The following is a 24326-nucleotide window of genomic DNA, read 5'->3' as shown; positions in this document are numbered from 1 at the left end:
GCGACTGCGCTGTAGTTTTTAAAAAAGGGACGTTAGTAACGTGAGTCTGTGTACGAGACTACAGTACCCAGAGGGCACCGCGGCAGGTAGACTGTAAACACGCAGGGAGACTGAAGGACGAAGTGAACGATGATCGGTGAGTTCTGCTCGGTTCTACTGACCGGTTCTACTGTGTTCTGTTCACTGCCACGATCTGATCGATCGTGTGATCAATGCGTCACATCTGAATACATCGATGATGACATATTGTGGTGGAAGAAGTACTGAGCTCATGTTCTTCAAGTACACAGTACTTGAAGTAACAGTACACAAGTTACTTCATGTACCAAAAGCAGTAAAAGTACTCTTGTAAGTATTGTAAAGTATTCTTGGCTCCATGCATTAATGTATTAGCAGTAAAAGTCGTGGTTGTGGTTCTTGTGACTGAAGCTTAAGTACCTCAAACTGAAATAAATGTACTCAGTGTATGATCCTGAGATCATGTTGGTTTTCATTGATCTGAAGGATTCTTTGAGGGGTGGGGTCAAAACAGGTCACATGCTTATTTTTACTGTAATGGCCATCTATTGATGATGTTTCAGTGATTGTTGATGTTTGATTTGCTGCTTTTCCTCTGAAGGATCTGAATGATCTGAATGTGTTTGTAATAATGTGGAGCTTTGGACTAAACAAACACTGTGAAGGCGTCACTTTGGCCTCATCGTCACCACATTTCTCACTATTTTCACAATGTTTCCAAACCGAACGATCGATCAATTAATGCAGGAAATGATCAGCTGATTGATCCAGAATGAAAAGAATCATTAGTTCAAATGAAGCTCAACCAGCTCCAACAGTAAAATCCTGCTTTGACATGAACGACTGAGTCACAGTAATCTGAAGAGATCAGATAGAACAGGAGATCAGGAGAACAGTGGAACATGAGAACAGATAGAACAGGAGAACAGATAGAACAAGAGAACAGAAGAACAGATCCTACAACACCCTCCTGCGTTCTTCACAGTTGAGTTATGCAAAATGCTCTTCCTACAGATGAGTGTACGGAGGTCTCTTATTTATATCTCTAATTAAGCTTTTTTAGTTAAAGGTCTGACGTTGAGTTTGGATGCTCAACAAGCAGCCTCCACAGACCACATCCTGACAGAGACGCTGTTCTGCAGGCAGGTTTGTGCTAAGCGAGCTAACAGAAGCTAAGACCTCCTTCAGAAGGAGAATCAGTGAAGGAGCCTCACTGCTGCTGCTGTGTATCTACCTATCATACATACGACTTTATAAAAGAAAAAAACATGTAGAAGAAATATATAAAAAAAATATGCATTGGCGTAATAACTTTGGAAAAATAGGCATAAAAATATTCTGCCAGTGAACGTGATAATCCTGAGAATACTGCTGCCACAAGAGAAAAAAATTTATTCTGCTTTCCAATTAACAAAAGTAAACAATGCTAATACTATCGCACTGTAAAAGATGAGTGTATGCTGGCAAAAATGACTTAAAACAACAGCTTATATGGGACACAAATCAACACAGTCTGATGGTATCTGATGCTGGAGTTGAGCTCTGACAGGTGTTGGTATGAAGGACCTGTGGCAGCGTTCCATCTTACAGGGTGGATGCAGCAGTCTGTTACTGAAGGAGCTGCTGAGGGCCCCCACTGTGTCATGCAGGGGGTGGGAGGGGTTGTCTGTGATGGATGTCAGCTTGGCTAACATTCAGGAGAAGCTGATGTAGAAACTCAGTGATCATGTTTCTGTGATCTGACCTTCATGGTGGACATGAACCTCTCAGAGCTGAACCTGGAGCTCCAGCAGCTGCTCGGCTCTCTGCTGTCAAAGAGGAAACACTGAGCGTGCTCCTACTCTGACACCTGAATCTGCTGCTGAGTGAAACCTCCTGCAGGTGTTTGGTGATATTGATGATGGCGTTCAGTAAGACAATATAAACACTTTACTCTAAAACAGCTCTATGTGACAGATGTTTGAGTCCACATCTTGTATCATTTGAGTGGTGGTGTAAATTTTTATTAGGTTTCTGTTTACTTTTGATTGAGTTAGTTTTGGTGGTCGGGGGGCACACACAGTCTCTGTGGTGTTTTGGTGGGTGACTGCTCTAATAGAAGCTCAAAGTGGTGTGTAGGACTGCAGTTCTGCCTCCTGGACTCAACTCTGGGGTGTCTTTGGTTCACTGATAAATTTGATCAGAATTCTAGAGATGAGAGCTGCTCCGTACTGACCTGTCACCTGTCCTGTCACTGACCTGTCACCTGACCTGTCACCTGACCTGTCACTGACCTGTCACCTGACCTGTCACCTGACCAGTCACTGACCCGTCACGGACCTGTCACTGACCTGTCACTGACCTGTCACTGTCCTGTCACTGTCCTGTCACCTGTCCTGTCACTGACCCGTCACTGACCTGTCACCTGACCTGTCACTGACCTGTCACCTGACCTGTCACTGACCCATCACTGACCTGTCACCTGACCTGTCACCTGACCTGTCACTGACCCATCACGGACCTGTCACTGACCTGTCACTGTCCTGTCACTGTCCTGTCACTGACCTGTCACCTGTCCTGTCACTGACCTGTCACTGACCCATCACTGACCTGTCACCTGACCTGTCACTGACCTGTCACCTGACCTGTCACTGACCCATCACTGACCTGTCACCTGACCTGTCACCTGACCAGTCACTGACCCGTCACTGACCTGTCACTGACCTGTCACCTGACCTGCCGTCTGTCATCTGTCACTGATCTGTCACTGACCTGTCACCTGACCTGTCACTGACCTGTCACTGTCCTGTCACTGACCTGTCACCTGACCTGTCACCTGTCCTGTCACTGACCTGTCACCTGACCTGTCACCTACCTGTCACTGACCCGTCACTGACCCGTCACCTGACCCGTCACCTGTCCTGTCACTGACCTGTCACTGACCTGTCACCTGACCTGTCACCTACCTGTCACTGACCCGTCACTGACCTGTCACCGACCTGTCATCTACCTGTCACTGACTTGTCACCTGACCTGTCACCTGACCTGTCACTGGCCTGTCACCTGACCTGTCACCTACCTGTCACCTACCTGTCACTGACCTGTCACCTGACCTGTCACTGACCTGTCACTTGACCTGTCACCTGACCTGTCACCTGACCTGTCACTGACTTGTCACCTGATCTGTCACCTGTGTGTGTGTCTCCAGTGTTTGTCCGGTATAACCTGGGGCCAGGTGTGGCGGTGGAGCTGCAGAAGGAAGCTCGTGTGGCTGAGCTGAAGGAGGTGGTGGGGAGTCAGCAGGGAGTCCAACCAGAGCACCTCAGGGTGCTTTTCGCTGGGAAGGAGCTGAGGGCTACCGCCACGCTACAGGTGAGGGCAGGTTGGGCGTTGGCGAGCTAAAATGAGTGCGGGGGAAGGTCTTACTTGATGGAGAAGTCCTCTCCTCCACTTTGTTACTCCATCCTTTCATATGAATTCTTTCATGTTAATGATTATTGCCTTCTCCTCCTCCTCCTCCTCTCAGGGTTGTGACCTCCCAGAGCAGAGTACAGTCCATGTCGTCTTCTCTCTGTCGGGTTCCTCCTCCTCCCGGCTGCTCTCCCTGGCTGAAACGGGGGAGGAGGAGCAGAACAGTCTGACCAGGCTAGACCTCAGCTCCTCACACCTCCCCTCCACCTTCTCCAGCCTGCCAGTTATCCTGGAGAGGAGCGATGGAGGAGGAGGAGGAGTCGTTGACAGAGGAGCAGAGGAAGAGATAGAGGAGGCGCAGGCTGCAGGTGTGAAAGGTCAGAGTAGGTAACCATTGAGTCTGTACTCCAGCGGTCTGTTAGTTGTAGTATTCTTACTGTGTGTACTTGTGTGTACAGGTGTGCGTACCTGCAGTACTTTCTTTGTGTACTGTAAGACCTGCAGTTCTGTCCAACCAGGAAAACTGAGAGTTCGCTGCAGAAGCTGCAGACAGACGACACTGACGCTCAACAGGGTGAGAGCAGTATTTATACAGTTAAAACGCAGTATACTGCGAAAATGCAGGATCCAGACTGTTATTACAGTATTTGTGCTGTTGGAACACAGTATTTATACTCTTATAGCACTGCATGTAGACTGTTATGACAGTATTTAGTCTGTTGACACCGTATTTGGAGTAACAGTATTTAGACTGTTGGAACACAGTATTTGTGTTGTTGGAACACAGTATTTGTGCTGTTGGAACACAGTATTTGTGCTGTTGGAACACAGTATTTGTACTGATGGAACACAGTATTTGTGTTGTTGGAACACAGTATTTGTACTGATGGAACACAGTATTTGTGTTGTTGGAACACAGTATTTGTACTGATGGAACACAGTATTTGTGCTGTTGGAACACAGTATTTGTGTTGTTGGAACACAGTATTTGTACTGATGGAACACAGTATTTGTGCTGTTGGAACACAGTATTTGTGCTGTTGGAACACAGTATTTGTGTTGTTGTAATACAGTATTTGTGCTGTTGGAACACAGTATTTGTACTGATGGAACACAGTATTTGTGTTGTTGGAACACAGTATTTGTGCTGTTGGAACACAGTATTTGTGTTGTTGGAACACAGTATTTGTGCTGATGGATGCCTGTGAATATTCTCATTCATCCAGGTCATTGTAAGCTTTAGGGCATTCAATCGTTCGCAACTGGACCTCGTCAGTTTGTCTTAGAAGACGTTTCGCCTCTCATCCGAGCAGGCTTCATCAGTTCGTACGCAACCAGACTAGATAGGACAGCTCTAGTCCAATGCAATGGTGTTAGGTTCAAGTATTTATCCCCTGAGTGAGACCAACCCACAAAAAACAAGAATGGTATCACTCTATTGTGAGGCAAACGATCCCCCCATTAAGGCGGGGTGGGGTGCAACCCTTTGGTGTCAACGACAGTCGTTAGCCTCGTTAGTGTCCCCTTGTTGTCATTGGGAGGCTCCTGGAGCCATGTGTGAATGGCTTTGTTGTTTGTTTTCAGAGGCTAAATCTTTGAATCTCTTAGGGAGAGATGAAAGGACAGCATTGTATGTGGGAGATAGGTGGTGTCTTAGACCTCCCCCTCTATTCAGAGATGGTTTTTCAACCTTGACATAGATGGCTTCTCTTACTCCTCTTTCAAAGAGGATATACAGACTTGTATATTGGGGAAACCAAACAGCCACTGAGCAGACGCATGGCACAACACAGAAGGGCTAACTCTTCAGGGCTGGACTCAGCTGTTTACCTGCATCTCAAGGAGGAAGCACACTAGATAGAAATGTGCATATTCTGGACAGAGAAGACAGATGGTTTGAAAACAAACAACAAAGCCATTCACACATGGCTCCAGGAGCCTCCCAATGACAACAATGGGACACTAACGAGGCTAACGACTGTCGTTGACACCAAAGGGTTGCACCCTACCCCGCCTTAATGGGGGGATCGTTTGCCTCACAATAGAGTGATACCATTCTTGTTTTTTGTGGGTTGGTCTCACTCAGGGGATAAATACTTGAACCTAACACCATTGCATTGGACTAGAGCTGTCCTATCTAGACCAGAGCTGTCCTATCTAGTCTGGTTGCATACGAACTGATGAAGCCTGCTCGGATGAGAGGCGAAACGTCTTCTAAGACAAACTGAAGAGGTCCAGTTGCGAATGATTGAATGCCCTAAAGCTGTACTGATGGAACACAGTATTTGTGCTGTTGGAACACAGTATTTATGTTGTTGGAACACAGTATTTATGTTGTTGGAACACAGTATTTGTACTGATGGAACACAGTATTTGTGTTGTTGGAACACAGTATTTGTGCTGTTGGAACACAGTATTTGTGTTGTTGGAACACAGTATTTGTGCTGATGGAACACAGTATTTGTGTTGTTGGAACACAGTATTTGTACTGATGGAACACAGTATTTGTGCTGTTGGAACACAGTATTTGTACTGATGGAACACAGTATTTGTACTGATGGAACACAGTATTTGTGCTGATGGAACACAGTATTTGTGTTGTTGGAACACAGTATTTGTGCTGATGGAACACAGTATTTAGACTGTTGGAACACAGTATTTGTTGGAACACAGTATTTGTGCTGTTGGAACACAGTATTTGTGCTGTTGGAACACAGTATTTGTACTGATGGAACACAGTATTTGTGCTGATGGAACACAGTATTTGCGTTGTTGGAACACAGTATTTGTGCTGATGGAACACAGTATTTAGACTGTTGGAACACAGTATTTGTTGGAACACAGTATTTGTGCTGTTGGAACACAGTATTTAGACTGTTGGAACACAGTATTTGTTGGAACACAAAGTGTTTCACAGCTCATTGACATGAAACTGATTCTGGGTCTGTGGAACTGAACCAGCTGAACCAGGACAGTGAGAGTCCTCTGTGGAACTGAACCAGCTCTCTGGTCGTCCTCTGTGGAACTGAACCAGCTCTCTGGTCGTCCTCTGTGGACAGTCGTCCAGGTCGTAGTTTTTCCAGAAGTTTTTCCTCTCATCCCAAAGGTTTCTTCACTTCTGCTCAGAGGGTTGTTCGCGTCCCGTGTGGCTCGTTAGTCCTCGTTAGGCACACGTTGTAGGACTTCCTCTTAAAAAGCTTTAGACTGGGACTAAACCTCGGTTCTCATGTGGAAACATTTCACTCTTCATGATTCTGGATGACAAAACACTGAACAACACACGTGATGAAGACGATGGTGACGAATCCCCTCTCTCCGCCAGGGTCCGTCCTGTTGGGATGACGTTCTCCTCCGAGGTCGTATCCACGGTGTTTGTCAGTCAGACGGTTGTCATGGCAACGAAGCGGTAAGTGGGAGGGGCTGCTGTCTCACGTGGCGGTCACTGTTCTCTGTCTGCTCATGTGCTGTTTAACTGATGTCAGTGCGTGCGTGCGTGCGTGCGTGCGTGCAGGAGTTCTACATGAAGTGTGGATCCCATCCGACCTCAGATGACGAGCTCTCCGTGGCCCTCGACCTCATTATGACCAACAGTAGAGATGTCCCCTGTATCGCCTGCGCCGACATCATGTGACACAAACACACAGTAACACACATCAGAGTCACTTCTGTTACACTCAGTGTGTGTGTGTTTATGGTCTGCTGTCTCTCTGCCTGTCTCTCTCCCTGTCTCTCTGCCTGTCTCTCTCTCTCTGTCTGTCTCTCTCTCTCTGTCTGTCTCTCTGCCTGTCTCTCTCTCTATGTCTGTCTCCCTGCCTGTCTCTCTCCCTGCCTCTCTCCCTGTCTCTCTGCCTGTCTCTCTCCCTGCCTCTCTGCCTGTCTCTCTCCCTGTCTCTCTGCCTGTCTGCCTGCCTGTCTTTCTGCCTGTCTCTCTGTCTGTCTCTCTCCCTGTCTCTCTGCCTGTCTTTCTGCCTGTCTCTCTGCCTGTCTCTCTGCCTGTCTGCCTGCCTGCCTGTCTCTCTGCCTGTCTTTCTGCCTGTCTCTCTGCCTGTCTTTCTTCATGTCTCTCTGCCTGTCTCTCTGCCTGTCTTTCTGCCTGTCTCTCTGCCTGTCTCTCTGCCTGTCTGCCTGCCTGTCTCTCTGCCTGCCTCTCTGCCTGTCTCTCTGCCTGTCTCTCTGCCCGTCTGCCTGCCTGTCTCTCTCCCTGTCTCTCTCCCTGTCTCTCTGCCTGTCTTCCTGCCTGTCTCTCTCCCTGTCTCTCTCCCTGTCTCTCTGCCTGTCTCTCTCCCTGTCTGCCTGCCTGTCTCTCTGCCTGTCTCTCTGTCTGTCTCTCTCCCTGTCTGCCTGCCTGTCTCTCTGCCTGTCTCTCTGTCTGTCTCTCTCCCTGTCTGCCTGCCTGTCTCTCTCCCTGTCTGCCTGCCTGTCTGCCTGCCTGTCTCTCTGCCTGTCTTTCTGCCTGTCTCTCCCTGTCTCTCTGCCTGTCTCTCTGTCTGTCTCTCTCCCTGTCTGCCTGCCTGTCTCTCTGCCTGTCTCTCTGCCTGTCTCTCTCCCTGTCTGCCTGCCTGTCTCTCTGCCTGTCTTTCTGCCTGTCTCTCCCTGTCTCTCTGTCAGGAACGTGGTCCTGGTGTTCAGGTGTTCGGAGCGTCACGTGATCTGTCTCGACTGTTTCCGTCGTTACTGTCAGACTCGACTAAACGAGCGACAGTTTGTTTACCATCCTGTGATTGGCTACTCACTGCCGTGTGCTGGTGAGTCAGTGCATGATGATGATGTCACTGCAGCAGCAGAAAGCTGATTTATGAGTAACTTATCATCAACTGATCAATTAGCCGCTTCCTGTTTGGAGCGTGGTCACATGACTGCAGTGACTGCAAATACACACACAGATTCCTGTGAGAACACACACACACACACACGCACACACACACACACACACACACACTGAAACTGTTTGATCACAGACTTAATTATCTGTTAATAAGCGTCTGTGAAACATGTCTGAAGAGACTTCAGGTCATCATACATCATGACATCATCTCCTGTTGTTCAGAATAGAAACTGTCAGTCAGGTGATTGATTTTAATCATTAAATGTGATTAATTGTGTCTGTGTGTTTCTCCAGCTGGCTGCGCTGAATCTCTCATTAAAGAGCTGCATCATTTCAGGATTTTAGGAGACGATCAGGTGAGCGTTTCCTCTTCTTCTGTCTTTGTCAAGTCATGGTTTGCTCAGCTGATCGTCCGCTTTGGATGCTAAGCCCCCTCTGCCAGCTGAGAGCCCCCCCTGCCGGGTGGGAGCTTCCTCTGCCGGCTGGGAGGGGGGCTCTCAGCCGGCAGAGGAAGCTCCTCCTCCTCCCTGGGGGTCAGGGACATCATGTTTTCTTTCCATCACATGGAACAGCCAGCTGGTTGCTGCTTGTTCTTAGACACTTCTCCTCAGATTCTGGATCTGGTCCTCTCTCCCGCAGTATGGGCGGTACCTGCAGTTTGGGGCGGAGGAGTGCCTGCTGATGAGTGGAGGACTGATGTGTCCGTCACCCGAATGTGGGGCAGGGCTCGTCCCGCCCGAGGACAGCAGGAGGGTGGAGTGTGACAGACAGCTCGGCTGTGGCTTCGTCTTCTGCAAAGACTGCAGGGAGCGCTACCATGAGGGGGCGTGTCACACAGAGCTGACCCCACCCACAGATGAAGCGTCACAGGTGAGCTGACCAATGCATGAAAACATCAACTTAACATTCAGTACTATGAACTATGATTCAGGTCCAAAACAAGAAACAGCTTCTCCTCACCTGCTCATCTTCCCTCCCCTCTCCTCCTCCTCTCATGTCCTCCCCTGCTCCTCCTCAGGTTTTTGTGGTGGACGAAGAGGCGTCTCTCAGGGGGCGATGGGATAGGGCCTCCCTGCTCCTCCTGCAGGAGACGACTAAACGTTGTCCTCAGTGTTCAGTTCCTGTTGAACGAAACGGTGAGAAATAAAATTCTTATGAACCAGTTTATACATCCTGTGGTCAGACCTGGTCTGACCTGGTCTGAACTGGTCTGAACTGGTCTGACCTGGTCTGGTCTGACCTGAACTCAACTTGTTCCAGGTGGTTTCAGTGGATTTTTCCAGACTACAGAAGTCGTATATTTGTAGTACAGATAACAAATTATTTCTCTACTTCTTCAGTTAAAGTCTGTAAACATGACGATCCGTAGAACAATAAATCCTAATTAAGACACATAATGTGAAGATAATTTATCGTCTTCTTTATTTAAAATATGTGTCCAGATTAATCATCTTGGTAGCTTCTTTGATTAGAGTTTTGATTTCAGTATGTATCTCAAGATGGCGCCACACGAGTGGCAGCTAGCTAGAGCAGCTTTCTCTGTTTTAGTGTTTTTTTTGTGTTTCTCGTCTTTTTTCCGTCACTCGTCTCGGTCGATCGTGCGTTCCTGCAGATGTAGACTGGTGCTTTGCTTTTTACTCTTTTGTAAACAACACTGGGTGATCCATTCAGCCATGGCTCAATAGTTTACAATCGGGACGGCCTGTTAGCGTTGTGCAACACCGGCGTACTCCCAGCGGACGACCAGAGATCTGCGCGGCGATAAGTAGGCGAAGATGGGGATGCAGAGCTGCAACGACGGTACAAACCATCCATACCATCTCACAAGAGACTGCTAGCTGTTAGCATCTGACCGTATTACCTGCTGAGGGAGTTCTCGCATGTCTTCGCACTAACTGTATACACCCCCCCTCGGCCGATGTGGCAGCAGCATGCAAGCTCCGACACACTGTGGACTCACAGCTGCAGACATCGCACCCCCAGGCCCTCCTCCTCATCTCTGGAGACTTCAATCACGCTTCCCTGTCCTCAACTCTCCCCACCTTCACCCAGTATGTCAAATGTCACACCAGAGACAATAAAACACTGGACTATATGCAAACACAAAGGATGCTTACAGCTCTTCACCCCTCCCCCCACTGGGCAGATCTGATCACAACCTGGTTCATCTGCTACCTGCTTACATACCTTTGGTGAGTAAACAACAGCCAACCATCAGGTATGTGGAGAAATGGTCAGGTGAGTCCAGTATGGCACTGAGGGACTGTTTTGACACCACTAACTGGGAAGTGTTGTGCAGTCCTCACAGGGAGGACATTGACAGTTTGACAACCTGCATCACAGACTACATTAACTTCTGTGTGGACAACACTGTGCCGACCAGGAAGGTACATTGTTTCCCAAATAAAACCCTGGGTGTCCCCTGAACTGAAAACCCAACTGAACAAGAAGAAAAGGGTTTTAAGTCTGGGGACAGAACTGAGTTGAAGAGGGTGCAGAGGGAGATGAAAAGAGAGATCAGGAGAGGCAAGGAGAGCTACAGGAGGAAGCTGGAGGAGCGCCTGCAGGGGAGCAACACCAGAGAGGTTTGGAGGGGCCTGAGAACCATCTCAGGCCACAGCAGGGACAACCGCAGGGGCCCAGAATCTGGAGATCAGGAATGGGCAAATGAGCTGAACCTTTTTAACAGGTTTGATTCTACTCCTGCCCCCCCCAACCACCAGGGCCCAGACCAGACAGTGTTACCCCTCAGCATCACCTCCCTCCCCCCCAGTGCATCCCTGACACCAGCAGCAGACTCCATCCTCACACCACTTCACCCCCCTCCAAACCACTTCACAGACCACTGACCCAGCCCCACACCTCACCCAACAGGAGCCGCCCCCCGGCTCCCCATCTGGACTCTCAATTACAACAGATCAGGTGAGGAAGGAGCTCAAGAGGACGAAGATGAGGAAGGCTACTGGCCCTGATGGCATCAGCTCCAGACTGATCAGGGATCAGCTCTGTGGAGTTCAGCACATCTTCAACATGAGCCTCAGCCTGGAGAGAGTTGCTGCCCTCTGGAGGACAGGGTACTGTCCTCTCCCCTTTCCTCTTCACCCTCTACACATCGGACTTCAGACACAACACAACCAGCTGCACCTCCAGAAGTTCTCTGATGATACAGCCATCGTTGGATGTGTATCACAGGAGAACGATTTGAATACAGGAAAGTCATCACTAACTCTGTCAACTGGTGTGGACTGAAGCACCTGCACATCAACATCCGCAAGACCAAGGAGATGGTGACAGACTTCCACAGGAAAGCACCACAGACTACACCGGTGAACATCCAGGGGTTGGACATTGAGATCATGGGGGAGTACAAATGTCCACCTCAACAATAAACTGGACTGGTCCACTAACACTGATGTCCTGTACAGGAAGGACCAAAGTCGTCTCCATCTGCTGAGAAGACTGAGGTCCTTTGGAGTATGTAGGACATTACTGAGGACTTTCTATGACTCTGCGGTTGCATCTGCAGTCTTTTACTCAGTGGTCTGCTGGGGCTGTGGAAGCTCTGAGAGGGACAGAAAGAAACTGAACAGACTGGTCAGGAGAGCTGGATCTGTCCTGGACAGTCCTCTGGACACCAATGAGGATGGAGGTGAGAGGAGGATGTTAGCCAAGCTGACATCCATCATGGACAACTCCTCCCACCCCGTGCATGACACAGTGGGGGCCCTCAGCAGCTCCTTTAGTAACAGACTGCTGCATCCACCCTGTAAGAAGGAACACTACCACAGGTCCTTCATACCATCAGCTGTCAGAGTTCAACTCCAGCATCAGTTACCATCAGACTGTGTTGATTTGTGTCCCATATAAGCTGTTGTTTTAAGTCATTTTTGCCAGCATACACTCATCTTTTACAGTGCGATAGTATTAGCATTGTTTACTTTTGTTAATTGGAAAGCAGAATAAATGTTTTTCTCTTGTGGCAGCAGTATTCTCAGGATTATCACGTTCACTGGCAGAATATTTTTATGCCTATTTTTCCAAAGTTATTGCGGCAATGCATGTTTTTTATATATTTCTTCTACATGTTTTTCTTTTATAAAGTCGTATGTATGATATGTACATATGTATCGTCAACTTTTATTTTGTATTTTGTTTTTTGAATTTCTCTACCTCTGTTGATATTTTTCTTTCCAACTAACAACTAATACCCAAATTTCCCTGGCTGGGGATTAATAAAGTTTTATCTTATCTTATCTTGTCTTATCCTGATTCAGATAAACAACATTTACCCTTTATTATCACTGACTGCTTCTGTTCAAAGAAAGAAGGATTTTGGTATCAGGAGCTGCTCGTTTCGTCTCGACAGGTGTTGGCAGGAACCACATTTTCGTTTGGGACTAAAATCTGTGATCGTTGACCTTGTTAAACATATCTGTGATGATTCACGTTGCTGAGTCTCTTTCATGTGTTAATGGACTCAAAGATTAATGAGCAGTGAGCTTTACTTGGTAATGAGTTGAACTTTTGTTGCCCTTGGTCTGGCCTCTCAGGCTACACAGTCTGCATGTTCAGGCACCTCCCCCCTCTGTGGACGGATCAGTTAAACACAGAGCGGATCAACATCAGGTCTCTGACAGAGGAGTCAGTTCAGTACATCACATGTGTATTTGTACCATTATCACAGAAAACACAACCACATACAAATACTGTGTTTGGAGTATGTGTTATGTTTGTCAGGAGTGTGTTGTCTCCCCCTGCAGGTGGCTGTATGCACATGCAGTGTCCGCTGTGCAGAGCAGAGTGGTGCTGGCTCTGTGGTGTCACCTGGAACACAGAGTGTATGGGGGACCACTGGTTCGGATGAAACCCACGCAGACCCTTCGGCAGCTGGGAATCGAACCAGCTGATCTTCAGATCATGAACAATGATAATAAAACAACACGGAAATGACAGAACACCCTGGCTCTTCTGATTTGCATGTCCGCAATGCATATTCATATTCAACAGCAGCTCCTCGTCCTGTTGACCGAGCCCTCTAATCAATCACCAATGATATACCCGGTGTGTCTTTGTCATGTGATGAGCCCACTGTCCCCTTTGTATTGTGTGTTGCCCCCACCCTCCACCTTTTCCCAAGTTTGACATTTGTTTTTTTTCTATACAGATGCTATCATTTATACTTTTAAAACAGCAACCTGGAGTGTGCATGGTTTTCATACCCTGTCAGAAAGAACAAAAGTGATTAAACCCTCATCAGAACTGAAGGCTGATAGATGCTTTTTACAAGAAACCCACATAACCCAACATGAATCCCAACAATATGACAAAACTTATTCAGTTAACAGGAAACAACGAGGAGTTTCAGTTTCAGTCAACAAAAACCTTCCATTCACGCAAGATTCAATTACTGATGACTCAGGAGGAAGATTTTTGATCATGAATGTGCAATCTGTAGTTATAGGAGCTGCAGCATCTCTCCTTCACGCACCGCAGGTGGAGCATGTCATGATCTGTCAACTTTGTGTTATGTTGTCCACTTCCTGTTTTATTTTGGTAGGTTTCTGTTCATTCCTCAAGTTCCTGTCAAGTTTCCTGCCCTTCCCAATTGGTCTGATGTGTTGCACCTGTGCCCTGTTGTTCACCTGCTGCAGTGTCTCTCCTTCCCACTCCACGGGTGGAGCAGTCTGTCTGCACTGCAATCCAAAGAATAGAGTCTCCTCAGCAGATCCAGTCCAGTCTGTCTGATGTACTCTATTTGTTCTGTCAGTCCAGGCCAGTGTATTATTCAGGTTCAGGTTCCACAATCTCAATGTCCACTCCCTGGATGTTCACCGGTGAAGGAGGAGAGTGTTTGCAGCTGCAGAAGTCCACCATCAGCTCTTTTGTTTTCTCCACATTGATCTTGATGTTTCCGCTGGCACCAACCCACACAGGGGCTGTATGCTCCCAGCCTTTTCCAACAGAGAGATCTATGAAGGAGGTACATACAGCATCAGCCACCCTGATACCAGGTTGATATGTAAACTGTAGTGGGTACATTGATTGATGGACAAGGAGCAGCCTCTCCAGGCATCATCAGGTGTGATGTCCATGCCGCTGGCCTGTGTGAGTGGCAGCTGGCTGCCTGCACCAGAGGTTTTTACACAGGCAGGAGGCTCAGCAGCTTCACAGGGGAGGCAGAGGTGATGTATGCTAAAATAAATCCAGTTATTATTTATCTTCTCTGGTGCAGCATGTAAGATGTGGAGTGAAAGTGGGCAGACCGAAGGACAGAGATGAAAGTCACCAGAAATAAGACATATTATGGCCTGATGCTAAGGGCTAACAGCTAATGTTCTCACTGCAGAGTTGTTCTGTAATAGTGATTTGTTCAGAGTGAGACCATCTATCATTAACAAACTGCTTCAGTTCACTGTTGAATGCCTCTTTGAAAAGCTGAAAGCTAAATGCTAAGCTAATTTTTTCAATGCCCAATGTTGTATTTAAATTTAGCATTTTTTAATTTTTTCGTATATCAGAGGCAGAGTGGAATGACAAACGATGTCCTGATGTCCACAGCAGGACACGCCATGAAAATGTCTAATTCTATTTAATAAGTCTGTTAAATAATAAATATAGAATAAATATATGTATAAATGTGTTCATGTACTCTTTTGATTTGATAACTTTAATGTTTCCAGGAGGCTTAAAAACTGATTCAGTGTCAGTCACTGTGGTGTAAATATCTAGCCATTCAGCAGGTGGCGCTCCTGTGATCCAATAGGAAGCTGAATGTGTTTTACAAATTAAAAGTTCAGTTTCTGGTTTTCCTTCAGTTTATTCCTCTCAGTTCAGTTCAGTCTGAGACCTGGACCCTCCACCTCCACCAGGTGATAAGATAAACCAGGAACCTTTGAGCAGCGTCATTGTAAGATGACTTTATGGTTTTGTTTTGAGCAGCTGAACCTTACTCACACAGATCTGGATCAGCTCAGTCTGCAGAAGATACTGGACACAGTCTTTGGAGGAGCGGCAAGTTTAGGAGGTTTGGTAGATTTCAAGAGGTCCAGAAGGTTTCAGGTAGTCCAGCAGGTTTCAGGAGGTGCAGAAGGCTTCTCAAGATCCAGCAGGTCCGTAATTGTGGAGGTCTGGATCTCTGACGTGGTAGACGGAGTCTACCAAGAGAACTAAGATGAAGAGGGGAACCCGGGTTGGTCTGACAGGTCTGCAGAATCCTGGACTGGAGCTGGAGATGACAGGAAGAGCCAACGCAGTCCAGGTGAGTCTGAGCTGTAACCACATCCAGGTCCACCTACAGTATGAGTGTTTGTTTTAGTTTGCTGGGAGTCCAAGACGGGTGGAGCTTAACTCATGAGCTCTGGAAAAGGTTTTTTATAATAATCAGAATAAACTTTATTCTAAAGAAAAGAACAAAGAAAAAACATCAAAGGAAAGAAAAGCAGCTAAAAAACTAAATATTTCTGTGTAGCACTGTGACTACTTTTAATAAAAGCATATGAGTATTATCGGCAAGATGCCCTTAAAGTACTTAAAGTACTCACAGTGAGTGTTGGTGTATCAGTCAAATGTTCCTGTCAGTGTTTCATCTCTGATGTTTGTGGATTAATATTCCTGCTGCATTAATGTGGATGTTTGAACTACTTTATATCCTGTTGGCTGGTTTAATCTACAGCGATGCATCATATTCTATAAGATCATCACATGTTTGTCCTGTGAGAACCTCATATCTCAGAAAAACAGCCTGTTTTCAGCTTTGTGACGATGCATTTCCAGCTGATCCAAGAGGCTTTTTAAACAGTTTATTTAGCTGAAGGAGACATGAAGGAAAACTTCATCCTTCAGTTCATCACAAACATTCAACACAACTGTTGATTAAATGTACTTTACATTCCACCACTGCCCTAAGGTCTCTATCTGTAAGGTCTCAGGGTGTCCTGAGGGGTCCAGGTCCTCGGCGTCACCAGCAGGAAAGACTCCAGCTCGGTGGGCATCGTACTCCTGCGGCCGCTGGAAGCAGAGAAGAAGCAAACTGACAGGTGGTGCACAGACTGCAGGTGATTTTTCTGTCATTTTACAAGATCTGGATTTATTCAAGTTTTAATAAGTATAATATTCAGGTGTTCAGCCGGGGATGAAGTACAGAGGTCTGGCTGAGGATGATGAAGGTGATGAAGAGCAGAACGACGAAACCGACACAACAAATAAAATCCAACATCTGAATAAAACACTGCTGAATCACTTCAGACAGCTGGCTGCGAGCAACCAGGACACTGACCAGGTACATCCGACCAGGTGACACCAACAAGATAACACTGACCAGGTAACGCTGACCAGGTTACAATGACCAGGTAACGCTGACCAGGTAATGTTGACCAGCTTACAGCAACCAGGACACTGACCAGGTACATCCGACCAGGTGACACCAACAAGATAAAACTGACCAGGTAACGCTGACCAGGTAAGGTTGACCAGCTTACAGCAACCAGGTAACGCTGGCAGGGTAACACCGAACAGGTAACCCTGATCAAGTACCACTGACCAGGTTACAGTGACTGGATAATATGGACCAGTTAACACCAACAGGGTAATATACACCAGGTAACACCGACCAGGTAACACTGACTAGGTGTAGTACAGAAACTTTGAAAGTAGGCAGGAGTCCTATTAATGTTCAATGTGTCATTGTTGGGATTTTATTTGACATTCCTCAAGAACAGGTGTTGTCAGAAAATATTGTTAAGGTGTGATTTAATTATGTCGACCTCTCAAAGTAATCTGGGTTCATCAATATCTTTGAAAAATACAGTCGAATATAATAATAACTGAAGTTCAATCAATGCTACGTCCTCTGTGACCAAACCAAGAGTCCAGAGCCCCTCCCACAGACCGACCCAGAGTCCAGAGCCCCTCCCACAGACCGACCCAGAGTCCAGAGCCCCTCCCACAGACCGACCCAGAGTCCAGAGCCCCTCCCACAGACCGACCCAGAGTCCAGAGCGGCCCCTCCCACAGACTGACCCAGAGTCCAGAGCCCCTCCCACAGACTGACCCAGAGTCCAGAGCCCCTCCCACAGACTGACCCAGAGCCCCTCCCACAGACTGACCCAGAGTCCAGAGCCCCTCCCACAGACTGACCCAGAGTCCAGAGCCCCTCCCACAGACTGATCCGAGATAAAATAATTCCAGTTTCTTAAACCCAAATCCATTTTCAAACAGGATGATCTGCATTTTCACAAGTAATGTAAAAAAAAATTATAGCACAAACAAGAACCATAAAGATGGCTCGACCAATCAAAGTCTGCGAGAACAAACTATTTAACAGAGAAAAATGTGTGCATGTGTGTGTGTGTGTGTGCGTGCGTGCGTGCGTGCGCGTGTGTGTGCGTGTGCGTGTGTGTGCGTGTGCGTGTGCGTGTGTGTGTGTGCATGCGTGTGTGTGTGCATGCGTGTGTGTGTTCATGCAGGTGGACCTTCAGTTTGTGGATGAGGTGATCTCAGACGGAGCTGATCCAAACAGCTCGGACAGATACGGACAGACCATCCTGCACGAGGTCAACACACGATTTTGATTTTCTTTTATTAAACACTTTGTTTGATGTCACGACAAGCATTCACAGTGGTTATAAATGTCAGCATGTAGCTCGAGCTAACGTAGAACAAACACTGAGTACACCTGAGCACACAACGACACGGTGACAGCATGAAGAAGAGGAGTATGAAGACACACTAAACCTGATCATCACAAATTCAAGTTTAATGAACACAAAGCACACCTCCTGATCCACTGTCGGCTGTTACAAATCATTTATGTCCTTTATTAATTATTGCTCTGTTTTCTTTTCTAAGAATCACATTCAGTTGCAGGTCTGTGTTTTCATGACTTTATTATCTGACACAGTGGAGCTCTTTGGATGGATTTGTGGTATGACATCTCAAATATTGATATTTTTGTAGAATAAAGGTAAAGTAATTCTCTGCTCACCTTCACAGGTTGGTTAATGTTGCTGTTCAGAGGTGGGGGATTTGACCAACACAAATTTCCTAATCTTGTTTATTTATTTGATCCTCCTTGAAAATGCGTCTTCAATAAGTAGAAAGATTATATATTATATATATTATATATTTAGACGAACTGGATAAAAAACAGATGAAGGGTTTCATTTGTTGTGCCTGTGTGATAAAGTTTGTGTGTGTTCAGATCTCCAGGGCCTGGACGGTGGATGTGATGCGATTCTTCTTGGACCGGGGTTCTGACCTCCTCCAGCCGGATCAGTTCGGAGTCACAGCGCTCCACGTGGCCTCAGCGCTGGACTACCAGGACATGGTTCAGTTTCTCCTAGACAAAAAAGGTCTCTGTGAAGTCCAGGAGGGCAAAGAAAGAATAAAAGAAAACTCTGACATATTGTTGCTGCTGTCTGTCGTTCCCAGAGTCAGTCCACAGCTGCTCCGGGAACAGATTGTTTGACAGCGTTCAACAACTACAGCCAGAGAAGATTTTGGTAGAAAAGACTGCTGGGAGCTGTAGTTGTTGAACATACAGATCAAATCAGACCAGACAAAATAAGACAAGATAAGACTTTATTAATCCCCAGCTGGTTAATTCGGGTATTACAGGCAGCAAAAACTATAAAAAATAGCAACAGAAAGAGAGAAATAAATACAAAATACAAAAAAAACCTGACTATATATGTACATTTTATACAAAGGAGTATATAAGAGAAAAAATACATAAAAATATATTGCTGCAAAGAACTGTAAGATTACCATAAAAATATACTGCCAAAGATTCTGTAGAACTCCACAGACCGTACACAGATGGTGGATAAAGTGACGACAGCATTAATGATGCTGCACAGAAATAAATATGTTTATTTCACAGTAGAATACGATTATGTATAGATATGTAGAGTACTCAATGAGAGAGGGCGATATTGCAAGCTGATACGTGTATGAGTCATCACACATCAGTGCAGAAACAGCCTGATTATGGACCCAGAGCTGCTTTAACTGATGCTGAAGATGAACTCCTACAGCTGTTGGTACGAAGGACCCACGGTAGTGTTCCTTCTTGCAGGGTGTTTGCAGCAGTCTGTTACTGAAGGCCCCCACTGTGTCTCACAGGGGGTGGGAGGGGTCGTCCATGATTTATGTTAGCTTTGCAGTCCAGGACAGAACCAGCTCTCCTGACCAGTCTGTTCAGTCTCTGTCTGTCCCTCTCAGAGCTTCCACAGCCCCAGCAGACCACTGAGTAACAGACTGCAGAGTCAACCACAGAGTCATAGAAAGTCCTCAGTAATGTCCTACAGACTCCAAAGGACCTCAGTCTTCTCAGCAGATGGAGACGGCTTTGGTCCTTCCTGTACAGGACATCAGTGTTAGTGGACCAGTCCAGTTTATTGTTGAGGTGGACACCAGGTATTTGTACTCCTCCACGATCTCAATGTACAACCCCTGGATGTTCACCGGTGTAGTCTGTGGTGCTTTCCTGTGGAAGTCTATCACCATCTCCTTGGTCTTGCTGGTGTTGATGGTGGTTCAGTCCACACCAGTCGACGAAGTTAGTGATGACTTCCCTGTATCCAAATCGTTCCCCTGTGATACACATCCAACGATGGCTGTATCATCTGAGAACTTCTGGAGGTGCAGCTGGTTGTGTTGTGTCTGAAGTCCGATGTGTAGAGGGTGAAGAGGAAAGGGGAGAGGACAGTACCCTGTGGAGCCCCGGGGCTGCAAACTACCATATCCAACACACAGTCCTGAAGCCTCACATACTGAGGTCTGTTGGTGAGGGAGTCGATGGTCCATGCAGCCAGGTGACAGTCTACTCCGGAGCTTCCCCCTCAGCAGTGATGGCTGGATCGTGTTGAAAGCACTGGAGAAGTGCTGTGAGTTATCTGGTCTCTCCAGGTGGGAAAGAGAGCAATGGAGCAGGTAGATGATAGCGTTTCTTCTCGTTCAGTCTGGTTTTCAGTTCAGGGGACACCCAGGGTTTATTGTTAGGGAAACACTGCACCTTCTTCGTCGGCACAGTGTGTCCACACAGACGTTAATGTAGTCCATGTAGTCAAACTGTTGATGTCCTCCCTGTGAGGACTGCACAACACCTCCCAGACGGTGGTGTCAAAACAGTCCCTCAGTGCCATACTAGACTCCTCTGACCATCTTCTTCACATACCTGATGGTTGGCTGTTGTTTACTCACCAAAGGTATGTAAGCAGGTTGCAGATTAACCAGGTTGTGATCCCATCTGCCCAGTGGGGGGAGGGGTGAAGAGCTGTTAGCGTCCTTAGTGCTTGCACACAGTAAGTCCAGTGTTTTATTGTCTCTGGTGTACTTTTTTTTTGCTGTACATTTCACATAATGGGTGAAGGTTGGGTAGAGTTGAAGACAGGGAAGCATGACTGATGAGGAAGGCATAGGGGTGCGATGTCTGCAGCTGTGAGACCACAGTGTGTAGGAGATCTACAGATGCTGATCAATAGGTGTGTGTATGTGTGTTGTGTCCTCAGCTGATCCAGAGGCTCGGACTCTTCTGGACCAGCAGACTCCTCTTCACTACGCTGCCAAGAACGCAGCTGTAGGTGCCATCAGACTGCTGCTGCAGGCTGGAGCCTCCATCAGCTGCACCGACTACAAGCACAGAACTCCGCTGCAGCTTGCCGCCAACCTCGGTACTACTGACATCTACACTGACAACATGGAGTCACACCTGAGATCACTGACACAACACTGGAACGACTCCCTCCTGTGATGCTGCTGACAGTGTTGACACTACATACTCCTGTAACAGTACTGGCACTGCTGAGTCAGTCCTGACTGTACTGACATCACTCTCACCAGAGTTACTACAGACACTATTGGTCAGTTCTGAATAAGCAATGTCTGTGTGTGTTTTCAGAGCGTAGTGAAGCAGCTCAGGTGTTGTTGGAGCTCGGGGCAGAGGCAGGGATGAAGGACTCAGATGGACAGCTCTGTATAACTGCTCTGATTGGTCGAATCAGCCCAGTGGTAACAACGTCCTGCCTACTGACAGATAACAGGCTCTGATTGGTCCAATCTGGTTCTGGTGTTTATGAATGTGGTTGTATGTTGTGTTCAGGCCCAGCTGGCACTCAGTCAGTTCCATGTGACCGACAGAATGACCAGACAGCAATACTACTATTTAAACCTGCTGGAGCCAGAACAACAGTCACCTGAGACCCACCTGCGAGGTAACACTGCCACTACTGCCACTGCAGGACTAAGTTACTACAGCCATGCTTACTTGCCCCCCGACTGGTACTCCACTGGTCCTGCTAGTTCTTCACTGGCTTCCCTTTGGCCTGTGTGTCTACCTCTACCTGTCTGACCACCTGTTGTGTTTTGTAGAAGCTGTCGTCAGTGAGCCAACGTCTCCAGTAAGTCCCTTAATCAACGTCAGAATCAGCTTTATTTCCAGAGCATGTGTACAACATGAGGAATTTACTCATTTTGTTTCCTCATAAAGTACTAAACCTGTAGTACCTGTAGTTCAGTTCAGTGTGGAGTTAACTGAACTCGAGTCTGTTACACTGGACAGTGTTCAGAGCACCGTGAGCTGTGTACAGTGAACAGAGTACTGTGTGCAGTGAACAGAGTACTGTGTGCAGTGAACAGAGTACTGTGTACAGTGACAGAGTACTGTGTGCAGTGAACAGAGTACTGTGTACAGTGACAGAGTACTGTGTGCAGTGAACAGAGTACTGTGTACAGTGACAGAGTACTGTGTACAGTGAACAGAGTACTGTGTACAGTGAACAGAGTACTGCGTACAGTGAACTGTACTGTGTTTCTCTGCACGGTTCCTGTGCTGTCAGCTGGAGGTGGTGGTGCAGCAGCAGAAACTGGACCTCATCATGAATCCAGTCTTTCTCAAACTGATTCAGGTCAAATGGAAACTCTATGGCAGGTAACCTGAACTCTAACTGGTTTGATTTATAGAACATCATCAAACTCTCAGGTGGAAGGTCCCTGATCTGCCTGTCTGTCTCTCTTTACTTGTCTGTCTGTGTGTCTGTGCTGCGTCCAGGCTGGGGGCGTGGCTTCTCCTCATCCTTAACTTCCTGTTCAATGTCTCCTGGACGACAGTTGCCCTCTCTGTGTCTGTCCATCGAGACTCACCTGTTCGCTACGTCCTCCCTCAGGTGACCTGCCTGTCTTTACCTGTCTGTCTGTCTGTCTGTCTGTCTCTGTCTGTCTGTCTCTCTGTCTCTCTGTCTCTCTGTCTGTCTCTCTGTCTGTCTCTCTGTCTGTCTTTACCATTTACATGTTTGTGTGTCTCTACCTGTCTGTCTATCTGTCTCAGGACTGGTGGCGTGTCCTCCTTGTGGTCCTGGCACTCCTCTTGACTCTGGAGGAGGTGCTGAGGGAGGTTCAGGACATCCTGCGTTCAAGGAGGAAACTCCACCTCTGGCAGCGATGGGCAGAGCGTCGTCTCCGTGACGACCTGCGTTGCTCACATCCCATGTGGCCTCAGGTAGGACAAAAAGTTTAAAGGAACAGTTTAACATTTAGTGATCACCTTCTTCTTCTCTTTCTCTTAGTTAGATTCATTCAGATTTAATTCAGATTGATACCACATGTCTGTACACTGATTCTGACATTACAGCCAGCAGCTGGTTATCCTAGCTTAGCATAAAGACTGGAAACAGGGGAAGCAGCTAGCTTATCTTAGCGTAAAGATGAAATATGGGGATAAACAGCCAGCCTGGCTTGGTCCAAAGCCATGGGGGCTCAAAGGCTTGAGGGCTGAGTCCACAGCTTCAGACTTGCAGACATCTGCACACGACCAAACACACCTTCACTGAGAGGAAGAAGAGGAGGCCACAGGTCAGATGATGCTCCAGGGACACATGTAACAGTATTATCTTGTTTTACTGTTGATTTTGTGGGTTAGCCTCTTAAACTTGGTGTTAGCATGTTGCTCAGCTAATGTGGCTACTACCACAGACTGGGAGCAAAGCCTTGTAATACCGAGGGACAGTCAGAAACTGTGAACATTAAGTAAACCTAGATTCAAGATTCTTTATTGTCGTTGAGCCTGACATGTCAATGAAATTTGCACTGCAAAGCTGTCCCTCAGTCTGTTGGTGGTGGTGCGGATGTTCCTGATGGAGGCGGTACAAACAGTCTGTAACACAGCTGTCCATCCAGCGAGAGACTATCCTTAGACGGACCTCGTCGATTTTGTTGGTGAGAGACCTGGCGTTGGTGAGGAACAGACTGGGGAGAGCCGGTCTGTGAGGGTTAGCTTGTAGCCTAACACGCACGCCAGTTCTCTTGCCACGCTTTTGTTTACGGTGCCTCCTCCGTCTCCTTGGCAGCAGTGGGGGGATGGTGGTGGGCTCTGGGGTCAGTAGCAGCTCCAGTGGAATAAAATCCATCTTAGGGGGCGTGTGGAGTCCAAACTGTACTCCAAAGTTCAACAGTTCAGACCTGCTGTACTGTGTCAGAGGCCATTCTGCTCCTCGCCATTGTGTCCTTTACTCCTGTCATGGGGACATTAAACTGTTTACAGTCACACTGTGGGGACTAACCTCATCTGATGGGGACAACATGCAGGTCCAGGTAAGCTTAGACTAAGGTCAGGTTTAGGTTTAGGTTAGGGCAAGCCTGCAGGAAATTAATGTAAGTCTATGTTACACAATTGTGTGTGTGTGTGTGTGTGTGTGTGTGTGTGTGTGTGTGTTTTGTCTGTGTGTGTGTGTGTGTGTGTTTTGTCTGTGTGTGTGTGTGTTTTGTCTGTGTGTGTGTGTGTGTCTCTGTGTGTGCGAGCAGGAGAGAGTGTTCCTCTCAGATCAGAACAAACAGATCCACAGGATGAGAGGACGTTACAGCCATGACTTGTGGTATGAACACACACAAACACACACACAAACACACAAACACACTCTGTGTAAATGAAGCTGTGAGTCCGACAACTAAACAGCTGATCAGAAAATATAGAAGATATGTAGAACAAATAAATTAAGTAGCTGTAATGTATATGCTTAAATGTGTGTGTGTGTGTGCGTGTGTGTGTGTGTGTCTGTGTGTGTGTGTGTGTGTGTCTGTGTGTGCGTGTGTGTGTGTGTGT

The 24326-nt window shown here is 47.1% G+C and overlaps 2 protein-coding genes across 3 annotated transcripts in view; both read left to right on the top strand.

Annotated features, from left to right (window-relative positions):
• Window positions 1–62: 62 nt before the first annotated feature.
• prkn (parkin RBR E3 ubiquitin protein ligase) lies at window positions 63–13492 on the top strand. Of its 2 annotated transcripts, none has more exons than XM_041947406.1 (11): window positions 63–136; window positions 3206–3369; window positions 3524–3776; window positions 3867–3982; window positions 6731–6814; window positions 6920–7035; window positions 8017–8153; window positions 8528–8589; window positions 8873–9103; window positions 9252–9369; window positions 12994–13492. In XM_041947406.1, the coding sequence occupies exons 1-11, from the start codon at window positions 130–132 to the stop codon at window positions 13095–13097; spliced, it is 1392 nt and encodes a 463-aa protein (XP_041803340.1). In that variant the 5' UTR covers window positions 63–129; the 3' UTR covers window positions 13098–13492. The 2 variants fall into 2 exon arrangements, with proteins under 2 accessions (XP_041803340.1, XP_041803339.1); XM_041947405.1 differs by having other exon boundaries at window positions 3524–3785.
• Window positions 13493–15404: 1912 nt separating this feature from the next.
• LOC121614326 (transient receptor potential cation channel subfamily A member 1) overlaps window positions 15405–24326 on the top strand; it is a 12266-nt gene continuing 3344 nt past the window's right edge. The window contains exons 1-11 of the mRNA XM_041948143.1: window positions 15405–15491; window positions 17698–17784; window positions 18432–18582; window positions 20743–20904; window positions 21132–21241; window positions 21333–21444; window positions 21602–21630; window positions 22069–22160; window positions 22281–22395; window positions 22557–22727; window positions 24029–24099. Of these exons, the coding sequence (XP_041804077.1) occupies window positions 15405–15491; window positions 17698–17784; window positions 18432–18582; window positions 20743–20904; window positions 21132–21241; window positions 21333–21444; window positions 21602–21630; window positions 22069–22160; window positions 22281–22395; window positions 22557–22727; window positions 24029–24099 (1187 nt within the window). The remainder of the gene's footprint in view (window positions 15492–17697; window positions 17785–18431; window positions 18583–20742; window positions 20905–21131; window positions 21242–21332; window positions 21445–21601; window positions 21631–22068; window positions 22161–22280; window positions 22396–22556; window positions 22728–24028; window positions 24100–24326) is intronic.

The sequence above is a fragment of the Chelmon rostratus genome, chromosome 11, assembly GCF_017976325.1.
Source record: "Chelmon rostratus isolate fCheRos1 chromosome 11, fCheRos1.pri, whole genome shotgun sequence".
NCBI lineage: Eukaryota > Metazoa > Chordata > Actinopteri > Chaetodontiformes > Chaetodontidae > Chelmon > Chelmon rostratus.
The sequence above is the reverse complement of the archived record's forward strand: the minus strand, read 5'-3'. Positions and strand labels throughout refer to the sequence as shown.

Bases quoted from the DNA above. Each gene is read 5' to 3' on its own strand.
- prkn (XM_041947405.1), top strand. The intron at 3,370-3,523 runs GTGAGGGCAGGT...TCCTCCTCTCAG, and splicing joins GGGCTACCGCCACGCTACAG to GGTTGTGACCTCCCAGAGCA. The intron at 9,104-9,251 runs GTGAGCTGACCA...GCTCCTCCTCAG, and splicing joins CCACAGATGAAGCGTCACAG to GTTTTTGTGGTGGACGAAGA.